Here is a 12341-nt window from a genome sequence, read left to right as displayed (position 1 = left end):
TTCAAATCCCAATCCAAAAAATTTAATTTCAAGTTAAAGGCAAAGGAGCGTTATCCTGAAAAATAATCTAAGTTAGCTTAATAGTTAAAAAAAATAATTCGATATAAAGTTTGGACATTTTTTTTAATTTAAAAAAAAACTGTTCGAGCTAAAGTAACCCTCGTATGATAAACTAGTTTGATTTCGAAAGCAGTTGAACACTGAATGTATGAAATATATTTTCAACAACAATGATTTGTAAACATTTTTGAAACAAACTTTAAAAAAAAAACATTCTTTAAATCTACCACTATTGTTTAATTTAGTGTGTTATTAAAATATTGAAAGTTTAGAAATGACTCGTCCTGAAGAAGGTAAGTATTTAGAATTTTACACTATTTTTAAGTTTAAACATAAAAATGTTAAGTTAACTTTACTAAGTTAAATATACTTTTAAAATCTATAAACAAAAGTTACTACATGATAAAAAAATTATCAGGGCTGCTTTTATACCTGGCGTTTAATAGTTTTTAAAAATATTGAAAAGAACCCGCAAAACTTATCATTGAGAACTTTTTTTTGTAAATTAATAAATTATAGTAATTAATATGAAAAAATAAATACAGATTAGATTAGAAATAAATCTATATTCATATAAAAATATAAATTGTTTAGAGTTCAAGGTATTTAGTATAAAATGAAATTAAAGTAAGATTAAAGTATCTTTTCAGTAATTTATTAATACTAGGTAATTAGAAAAAAATCCTAAACTTAATTTTCAACTAGAAGGAACTAAGAAATTTTATTTAAAAAAACCTTGAAGAAATTTATAAAAAACTGATTGCCACCCTGTATGAATACTTATTATTGGTATCAGTAATTATTAATTTATAATATATAGTTTTTAAGCTGTTTATACTTGAAATAAAAAATAATTTACAACATCTTATTATATATTATTAAACTACTTTTAAGACTTTATCTCTTTGTTGATGAATTTTCTTTTGAACTGCTGTTGATTATTTAATTAGTCTTCTGCTTGTTGATTATTAGTAAACTTTAAATTTTTTCAGGTGACAGTGGCAGAAGCTCTTCTGAAAAGGTGATAATAAGCTCAATTAGTGTTCTAAAATTACTAATAAGCTATATGGTATTATCTTATTTTGTTTCTAAAGTTGTTAAGTTCTGTATATTGTGTTTTTGTTTTAACTTAGCAAAAATCCTAGGTAAAAACGTTCTTTTTGTTGTTTTTAGTTAACATTAACATTTATAATTTTCAAGTTTGACTTTTTGAATTATTATCACTTAATTATTAATATTTTAGTTAAAGTTTGTAAAACGCTGATTACTTGATTCTTGTACTTTTGACTACCTTCAATTAATATAAGATTGTTGAAGCTATTACCTTAAAAAAATAATTTTGATTATGATATTTTGACTTAAGATTAAATTATTAATGTTTTAGACTTTTGACTTTTTTTTATAGTGTTAAGTCAATAGTTAGTTTATGTAAATACATTTCTTTCTACAAACAATAACATTCAAGTTCACTTTATATATTACTATTTAACATAAAGTAGTTTATAAAAGTATTGACTATAATTGTACATTTCCTGATATTAACATGTTGTATACAAATTAAAAAACTCAGCTTGATGTTTTCATTTGAACTTGTACAACTGGAACAATGAAAAATTATGAAGTGGAGTAAGAAGAAAATATATCTGTGAAGTTATATCTGCACCACAACAACTGTGGATGCTTGCTGTTTTAAAATGCAAATATTTTTTGTGATATAATTTTGTCACTATGTGTTTGATTAAAATAAAATTTGGCTCTCAACTGAAAAACAGTTTGTGTTTAAACTTATTAAATTAAACAGTTGCCACTGTTTTTCATTCCTGATTGTAATAGGGAATGTAATGAGTATGTATTTTTGTATTTTAAAAAAAGTTTTATTTCAATACAGGATTCAGACGGCTCTGTTGAAATAGAAACTCAACACACTAAAGAACTAAGTGTTGAATCTCAGGTACTTTTAGTTGATAAACTATTTCATATTAAGATAGTTAAAAGGATTGAGTAATTAGAAAACTCCTCATATAATATGATATTTTTTTAGATTCATATAATATGCTATAAATCAACAATTTCATTTACTAATTAGTGTATGTATCTATATATAATATTTGATTTAGTTTTAAATTAATATTACTTCATTTATATTACTGTTTATTCTAAAATCTTTTTTTAATAACTCTTTTTAAACTTAAGGGCATAGGGAAGGTAAATCACCTTATTCACAACTTAGTCTTATTTTATTGAGTTTTAACTAAGCTACAAGTTGCTTTTTACAGATTTTTTTGTCAAAAATTTTTAATTTTTTAAATTCTGTTCCAACGAAATTTTCCTAAAATTTTGAGGTATTTATCTCAAAAAGCGTAGGAGAATATAGATTTTTAAAGAACTAGTCTTTTTTGCCGTTTTAGTTTGTGCCTCCCATAAGGAACCTATTTTTGCCTCCAAATTTGACATATGTCAAAAATTGTTCTGAGTTTTAGAAATCAATAAAAAGCATCTTGTAGCTTAGTTAAAACTCTATAAAAGTGAAAAGATCAAATTGTGAAAAAAGTTAATAACCCCCATATGCCCTTAAATATTATTTCAATTTATAAAAAATATATTCTACAACTGATTTAAGGTTTTATTAATGAGCTTTAAAACTTAAATGACAGAAAACAAATTTCATTATGCAAATTTTTGATTTGTTTAGTTTTAGATAACTTTGGCTTTATTTAATAAAAAGTATTCTTAAATCTACTGTTTTTACACATTTAACAAAATTAGTTGCCAATAACAGTTTAGACTTTTATTTCATGACTGAAGTTATAGTTTTTTATTAAAGTTTTATTTTAATAGATTTTGTTTGTTGTGTAATAATTATAATTTCATATTTTTTTAAGTATTTTTTTTAGACTTAAGAAGAATAACTATTCTAGTTTTAAGAATTATGTTTTTAAAACTTTACTATTTTATTACTGAATTAATGTTAGTATTAGTATTTATTTCTTAATTCAATAAAGCCAAACAATTGTAAAATCCTTATTTTTGATAAACTTATTATGTTTAATAAATTGTTATCTTATTAACTTAAATAACTTAATTTAAATAAATTATTTTAAAATAAGCATTGTGTTGTATATTTGTAAAATAAAAATTATGAGTTAATAATTTTCGTTTTGATTTAATTTTTTTTTGTTTTATACAAATATTTTGACATAAACTTTAATTTTTTGTGTTCTTACTAAGTTGCAAATGATATCTGTAAAATATTTTAGTAATAAAATAATTTTTACTGAAGTCTAAGACTATTTATCATTTCATTGTTAAATAAACATGAATACGCTGTTATTTGTTGTTATATATTTCATAGTTTTGGTTTTAAGATACTTAGCATTATGATTTTTATAACATATAAAAATAAATAAATATTTCACAATCTTAAAAACTATTCAAAACTTTTTTCAGAAATCAACAGAGAGTAGCTCAGCTGTAGATAAACCAAAATTCAAAAAACTTAAAAGAAGTAATTTAAGAAAGTAAGTTTTTTACTCTATCATCTACTCACCAGCTGAATTTTAGTAATTTTCATTGTTGAAAAGGTGAAATAAATTAAGTTGCACATTAAAAAAACATAGTTTATTTGTTTGGAATAAGTGTATACCTTTTTTTGTCAATTTAAAATAACCTTTACGTTATGTAGTTGAAATTATCAATTTAAACAATTAAGTTGTTGTAAAGTTCATTATCAATATTATGTATTTTTATAGTGTTTCTTTTAAATTAATTTTTAAAATATTATTTTTCAACAGACGTTCATCTAGCAGAACTAAAGATGAAAACAAATCTAAAAGAAAAAGGAAAAAACACCGATCAAGGTTTTTTTATATAAATTTTTGATAATAAAAATTAAATAATAATAAATTAATATAAAAAGTTTTAATATAAATGTTTTAGATGTACAAATAGTTTTTTTTTTAATTCAAAAACTGATTTATATAATTTTATTATAAAAAGTTTTCTTATCTATTCGATAAAATATTTTTCTTAAAATTTGTTATTACAGTAATTTACATTTTCAGTTACATTTTCAGCCACATTAATCAGTTTTAAAAAACTATGATGATGTTTGACCAATAATTTACTTACTAAAGAAAATAAGTGGAAATTAAAGACTATTAAATGTAAACAAATTTAAAATGTTGATATTTTTTAGTGAGTTGATGTACATTTGAAAAATACTTAGATTTTAGTTTTGAAAACTGTAGCAGCAACAAAACCAAAATTTTTAGATCAGGAAGTAGAAAAAGATCCAAATCAGGGGAACACAAGCATAAAAGGTCAAGAAGCAGAAAGAGGTCTAGAGAAAGAAAGAGACCAAAATCCAGGGATCGTAGTAAAAATTCCAGATCTAAAAATCGTAAAAGGTCTAATTCTAGAGATCGTAAAAGGTCCAAAGATCGAAAAAGATCAAAGTCAAGGGAGTACAAGAGATCAAGGTATGAATATATATTACTTAAAAAAGTTTTACGTAGTTTTGTTATGAAACAGTTATGATAAATAGATGAAACCATAAATGTACACAGGGTTGCCACTTCACTTGGAAACCTTGAACTAGAGAAATTTTTAAAAAAACTTGGAATTTTGAACAAAAATTATAGGAATAATCTGGAATTTTTAACAATTTTAACATGTTAAGTAGTAAAATTTCCATTCGAGACAAAAATATATCATATAGATATAAAAATTGTCATGATCAAATTTTTTATTTATTTAAAAAAACATTTAAAGTAGCTTAATAGTGTTTTTTCAATGTTTTTATAATATTTGAGACAGTTTCTCACCTTAAACCTAAATTTAAACTAAAAATAGACCCAAAAATGTCTCTTTTTAAAAACATATAAGTAAATTTGGAAAACCTAGAAAAATTTTTGAAAAAACGAGTGGCAACCCTTTTTGTATAGCATTGCAATTGATATGTTTAAACATAATTTTCTTGGACAATTCTGTTAGGTTTATATTAGATTCAAATACTTACATTTGTTGACATTTCAACAAAATTGTGAGCGCCAGTTACAACCACATTCATTGTGAGGTTTTAAATAACTTAGAAAAAACTGTAAAACTTCAAATATCGAAATAAGAATTACAATAACCATGTAACTTTTAAAACTTGCTACTAGTTTTAAGTTAATACTTAAGTCGTCAACACAATTCATTTTTAATTTTGTTCACAAAATTATTTCAAAAGTTTATTTGCAATCAGTTTATGTAAAGTGAAACTGCTTAAAATTTTCGGTCATGGCAGTTACTTACTTTTTTACTAAATCTCTAAGGCTCTATAAAAAAGACTAAGTAAAATAATCATAAATTTTTATAATAAGTTTTTAATAATATTCCTTTGTTTATATAAACATATATTATATATTAAAAATGTTTCAATCTTCAGTAAACACATTTTTTAGCTTATTTGAATATTTTGTTGTTGTTTGAGAAATATTCTAATTGATTTAGTACAATAATCTTAAATGTACTGTTTTTGATAATATGTTTTGAACAAAATTAGTCTCACAAACAATCTTCAATAAGATATTTAGAATTTTTTGTAGCATAATTTTAAACAGTCTGTAACACAATTTTGTTTTGCAGTATCTTTTTAATCTATTGTGTAACTTTCAAAAAAATATTAGTAGAGTTTTAGATACGAAACAAAAAATGTTAAATTAGTATTTTATGTTTTTCATACAAAATCTCAGCTTGAATATAAAATTATAAATCCTGTCAAACAGTTTGATTATGACGTCATTACAGAAATCGTTCTTCGTCACGTGACAGAAGACACAGGAGAAAACATCGCAGATCGAGAAGTAGATCACAAAGAAGGTATAAAATATTTTTTTTAATATGCTTATATTTCGTTCTTTGTGATCATGTTTTAAAAATGTTTTAATTTGTTATAAATTTTAAATTATTCTATATTGTCTCCACTCAAGTGTTTGGGTTTGAAACAAAACAAATAAAATTTTTGTTTGAAAGCATTTTAAATGTATAGTTAAATTATTATGCTTTAGTTTTTTATACATTTATTTTTTTTATGTTTAGTTTTTATACATTTGCAAGGTAGTTGATAAAACTTTTCCAGCGCTATCGTTCTTGTTTTTTTAATTCGAGCCAAGTTTATTTTTATTCTTAACTTTTGATTTATTTTTATTCTTTGGGTCAGTTTCTAAACATTTTTAAATAAATGTAATTTTCTAAACAATATCAGTTAAACTTATCCGGATACATATGATTTTGAATTTTACAATGTTTAGTAAGTAAACAAAAATATTTGTGCATTTTATTCTGTCTTGTGCCCTTATTTAATGGTAGTTTTAAACTTCATACTGATTGAATATACTAAAAGGTGCAATTGTCTTTAAAATTGTAATTAAATTTATTGTTTAAGTAGATACTGGTATTTAAATGTTTAAAGTTATAAATGATTATATCGTTTTTAGTACTATACCTAATATAAATGGTTAGTTTTTATCTGTTACTGTATAGTTATTAAAAATATAATTTGTTTGTATAAACGTAAAAGTTGTTTATAGTTTGTGCTTTTTACATTTTATTGTTTAAAAAAAAATCCTTTTAGCGATAAAAATCTTAATAACCTGAAAAAAAAACTATTCGGTGACAAAATTTATACTTCAAAATAAATTTAACATAGTTTTAAATTTTGTGTTTATAATTATAAGGATTAAATTACAGTAACCTCTCGCTTATTTACGCACATTGTGTCTACAGAAAAATTGCGTAAAGATATGAGAGATCGTAAAGAAACGAGAGGTACCAAATATACTTACTATAATGGCTGTTTTTTAATGTTGCTTCTAGTTAAAAGCAGACTAGGCACTTTCCCACTTTAAACTATTTGTTTACTTTATTTATAAATATGAAAACAACAGATAAAACTATACATATATTAAAAAAAAGGATTTGAATTTCTTTGAAATAATAACAATACGAGTAGAAATAATTTTACTATTTTAATAATAAGTAGAAATTATCTTTATATTTATTTATATGTGTCATTTATATTCTGTTCTACTTAGCAAATTCAATTTATAATTAAGCATTTCTTTACAATTATAAAATGGTATTTATTAATATATAGGGCAAGAGTGCTGTATTATTTTTTTGTGTTTTAAACTCTCATTATTTCATTATACTTTCATTATTAAACACAGTCATGTTTATTTCAGAATTTTGATTTAATCTCTTATTGTTAACAAAATTTCTGATATACTGAGGTATAACTAAATTTTTATCAATTCGTCAAGGAACATAAATTTACAAAGTCTAAAGATATAGAGAGGTGTGTTAGCATTCAAAAACATATTTTAATTTAAGAATATACATTAAACCTAATTTGTGCCTATTTATTAACTAAATATTTAACCTATTTTCTGAATTTTATAGAAATCTGAAATGCGTAACTAAACGAGAGTGCGTAACGTCACGAGTGCGTAAAGATCCGAGAGGTTACTGTAATTAGATAAAAATTGATTGTGAACTTGTAATTTACAGTGTTGTTATAACTTTTAAAAGCTTCTTGTTAGAATTATGAAGTATCGTAATTAAACATATTTAACAGATATGTTAGAGTTAACTAACTTGTAAGTAAATTAAAAATAATGTACATTATATTTAAAAAAACTTATATTAAAACAGGAGACGGTCAAGGGAGCGAAAAAGGCGTTCAAGGTATTTTAATATTTATACTTTTGTGTTTTTAAGGAAAGTTTTTTGTTTGTTCTAAAATATTTGAAATTTTTTTCAACAACTTAAAGTTTAATTATTTTATTTCAAAGTTCTTTTGAATCTTATTTAATTAATAAAAATAAAACCTTAAAAAAAGTTTATTGGTGTGTGAAAAGCATATGTATCTAAATAAAAACTTTTTGACCTTAGAGTAACTTATTTTTTAAACGTTTTCTATAATGAATTGATTAGTCTTCTGTTAGCATATTGTTCAAGACTAGATTTTTCTAAATTTTTTAATATAACGTTTAAGTTTTCTTAAATATATAGTTTTTAAACGTTTTTATAAGGATTGATAGTTAACTTCTATTAGTACAAATCAATACAACTTGTCACAGGTCTTCGTCGAGAAGTGATTATGAGTTTGGTCACAATAGAGCCATGGATGAACAAGAAAGACTGGCTAGAAGGCTGGAAAGAGCTAAAGAACTCACTAAAATCAAACACAAACTCGGTGCGTTGTATTTTTGTGTTGCGTTGCTCCTTTGTTCGCACTGCATACTTTTTTTGATTTTTATTATATAGTTAATATATATTTTTACAAGCTAGGTATATATTTGAATAAGCTCTTTACATTTCAGTAAATTGGGCAATTTTTTTAGTTAAGAATATGTAACTATATACAAGTTAGGTATAAAAAATTATTTAGTATTTTACTTTAATATGTGCTCACTAAATACTATTTGTTTTTTTATATTTAAAAAATTAGTAAATTGTATAACACTTTGAGATTTTACAGTCTATATTTCATCTGTACATTCAATCATTAAAAAAATACTCTAGTCTTACATTTTAACTTAGGATATAAAGTTAAATATTTCACATTACAATTATTTATGTAGCTATATAAGGAAACAAAATACAAGTTGTAATTTTGCAGGTAAAAATTCAGAAGGCGGGTTTAGCATCGATATGGCGGCACATGAAGCTAAGGTTGTTTATTCATAAATTTTCAACAGTTCTTTAGTCCACGAATATTGTTCGTAATATTAATCGTATATAAATTTTTCACCAGACTTTGTAAAATTTAATAAATTTAGTTTCAGTTAGCGGCTCAAAGTATACTTTCAATAATGTTGTAGGCAGGTATATCACTTAATTTCGTTCATGATATATGTATTACCATAACTCACAATCAACTTTAGATACAGGAAATTAAATAGAAATGCTTTTTCTAAATCCTTTCTTTCCGGTCAGTACAATCATAACAACAAATTAGTTTGGCAAAGTTCAAATGAGCTTATTTTTTTAAACGATATTAAAAAAATTTACAGCATTTTGACTTTGTTAAAAACAAAAGCTTTAAACCTTAATTAAAACATAAGCATAGAATGTATTGTACAATATAATAACTTAAAGTAAGTTGGTTATAAACTCGTTGAAATAAGCAAAATGTCAAGAAAAAGATGAATTTGTATAAATATAAAATTAAAAACACAATACAAGTCCTAACTAATATATTATGTATTTCAAACTGCAAGAATAGTTCAGGGGTCTAAAAACTGCAACTGCAGGCAAGATTCGGCACCCTTTTGAAGCTTAAAAACTAACTGTTAAAAGCAGTATTGAGAATTTTGTTTAAATTTTTACAAACATACTATTATTTTGACTTAAAGTAAATATAAATGTCGGATCATTTCACAGCAATTTAGATTTTACATGCTTTTGTAAATATTTTTAGCATAACTTAAAAAAAAGACTTTTCAAAGACATTTCCTAGTCTTAATCCCTTCACTTGTAAAAGATTGCCACAGATATAAATTTACAGTCTGATATTATTTTATACATATCGTTGATAGTATCATATATTTTTCTGGTTTTACATAAATGGCTGTATAGAATTGACTGTAAAATTTGTGATATAGGTATCAAATGTAAAAATACAACAGGTTTTTTAGTAAAGCAGAAAAAGTTCTATTTTTTAAATTATGTTTTCTTTTTCAACTAAAAATAGCAAAAAAATATATAAATTTTATTATAAACTTGTTTTACAAAAATAATGTTACTAAAAAAGTATTTCGTTGAATAGAATTTTCATTTTAATTTTATTTTAATCATGTATGGAATATTACCCAAAATTTTTAAACACCTTACCTTACGTAGAAGTCAATAGTTTTTTTTTTTTTTTTTTTTTAAAAACATTAAAATTAATAAATTCAATCCCTGTTCTTATTTGTTATACTGAACATATTTTAAAAATTAGTTGTTTAAATTTTTAGACTAAAAAGTAACTTTACAGGCAAAAGCGGAGTCGCTGGCGTTGAAGGCGAGGGTGTTCAAAGACACGGGAGTTCAGCTGCCCTCATTTTACAATCCTCAGTTGGTCAATCCGGCAATGTTCGCTCAGCAGCAAGCCAAAAGAAACAAGCTGTGGAGCAAAGCGAAGGTATGAAGTTAATTTGTATTAAATTATAAATATATGTTTTTACTTCTAGTTTGCAATCTTAAACTATTTGATCTGAACTGTTTATCTAAATTAACTAATTGATAAAGCTTATTTGTTCTGACGAGAAACTCAAGGACTGCATTTTAAGTTTGTTTTAAAGAAACATCAACAAATGAGTTTTAATGAACTCACAATACTGTGTTGTAGGAGAAAGAGGAGGAAACGGAGGAGGACAAGCAAGCGAACAGAAACAAGATGATGAAGACGAAAGCGGCTGGAGTTTGGAGCTCGCTGAACCTGGGCGATGAGAAGAAAAATCAGAAGTTTGCAAAACTAATGGGCATCAAACAGTCGCAAGTTAGTGTATTTGAATAACGGTTAAGAGTGTAATGAAACTTTGTAAGTTTAACTTTTGACTATTTAATGTATATTTTTTAATTTTTAGTTATCTATTTGTCAAAAACATTAAAATCTTAGACTTTAAAAACATATTTTTAGCCAACCAGTGACAAGATGATCCACAAGCAAGCCGAATTGTTCAACAAACTCGATGAGCAGTACACGCAAGCTAGAATCTCCACTCACACGCAGGTACGACTATTTGTAAAAATAATAATTATCATTAGATAGTAATGATCTGAGAGAACATCTTAGGTTTATAATGTTTTTTCTTCTTGTAATATGTTTAATAATCTTTAGTTTCAAAAAATTTTCGTAGTATAATTTTTTAACTGTTTTAATGGCTAATAATGTATAATAAATATAATTACAAAAAGTTAAAGAATGAGAGTAGTCTTACGTATTTTAAACAAACTTTTATAGTCGGGTAATGCCTTTTTAATTAAAGTATAACATAAGTTTGTTAGTATTTAAAATGTTTCTCAAGTTTAGTTGTTAGTTTGTGTACTTTCAACATAATCAAAAACTTAGTTGTTTTTGTTGAATTTACTAAAAGTATTAAACTTTGTGAGTAAATAAAATTTGCACTAGAGGTAACTGCAAAGTTGATAACTTAAAATTAGTTCAATATAGCATACTACTTTATAAAGTATTTTGGTTTTTATTTTTAAAATTACTATTAATAATATTTGCAGAGAGGTGTAGGCCTCGGGTACTCAAGTGGAATGGTGAACCCCAACATGTCTGCTGCCAGGCCTCAATTGCCTTGATTATATCATATTTTTATATTTAGTGTTCTATACGAGCGTCTTTAGTTTCATGTAGAGAAAGATGTTGTTTTTTAAACTAAAATTGTTTTTAGAGTTTTTAAGCAGTTTTTTAAATTTTAAAAAACAAATTACGCTTTTAAATAAGTTTTACAGTTGTTAAGTTGTGAGTTTTTACGGAACGACTTGAGAAAACACTTTTTTTTTTTTATCTCAAATTATAAAAACTACTTGTTAAGTTTGACTTATGTAAGTAATTACTAGAGTTTATATAGTTTTATTGAGCTTATTTATTTTTGTGTGAAATTAATGAAAAACTTTAGTTGAAGCGTTTGAAACATATTATTTGTATTTAAAAATAAATTTTTATTGACTTGACAATTTTAGTTATATTTAGAAATAAGTTTCTGCTAACATTTTGTTGTATATAGATAACATTAAAAGATGAATGTTAAAAATTTTTTCATAACAACAAAATTAAACGATATTATTAAAGTAATTAGATGTAAAAACTTTCAATACATGTTCTCTAACATATTCTTTAAAATAATGTCTTCTTTTACAAGCAGTATATGTAATTTTTTATTAATTTTTAGATTTATTACAAAAGTTTTATTACAACAAAGTACATACATTCGAATTGTTTATTGAATTCACTAGTATTTTTACAAAAAAATTGGTTTAAATGTTACAATAGTAATAAAGTTTTATTATTTATTCAAGAGTTTTTGTAGTTTTAGAATATTTAATAGTAGACTAATCTTTTTTAAATTGTCCTTATACTTTTTGTAACATATCCTTTATAATACATAGTCCCACTTATTATCAATCTAATAACCATAAGAGATATAGAAATAAGTATTTATTAATTAATAGCATTGCGAATTTAAATATAAAATTATTCAAAAAGTTTATAAGAACCAAACTTTTTAAACCTTGTGTTT

The 12341-nt window shown here is 23.8% G+C and overlaps 1 protein-coding gene across 1 annotated transcript; it reads left to right on the top strand.

The window, feature by feature from the left end:
• Positions 1 to 261: 261 nt before the first annotated feature.
• Positions 262 to 11772, top strand: LOC145842118 (uncharacterized). The gene is made up of 14 exons (XM_082949504.1): positions 262 to 353; positions 1053 to 1081; positions 1949 to 2011; positions 3508 to 3578; positions 3852 to 3917; positions 4332 to 4538; positions 5851 to 5922; positions 7756 to 7788; positions 8184 to 8299; positions 8726 to 8778; positions 10085 to 10231; positions 10439 to 10588; positions 10730 to 10822; positions 11326 to 11772. Exons 1-14 carry the CDS (start codon positions 335 to 337, stop codon positions 11398 to 11400), a joined length of 1194 nt encoding a protein of 397 aa, XP_082805630.1. The 5' UTR covers positions 262 to 334; the 3' UTR covers positions 11401 to 11772.
• The last annotated feature ends 569 nt before the right edge of the window (positions 11773 to 12341 follow it).

Source organism: Thalia democratica, chromosome 8 (assembly GCF_965202585.1).
Source record: "Thalia democratica chromosome 8, ktThaDemo2.hap1.1, whole genome shotgun sequence".
NCBI lineage: Eukaryota > Metazoa > Chordata > Thaliacea > Salpida > Salpidae > Thalia > Thalia democratica.
Note: the sequence above shows the minus strand (reverse complement) of the source record. Positions and strands in the feature narration are given on the sequence as shown.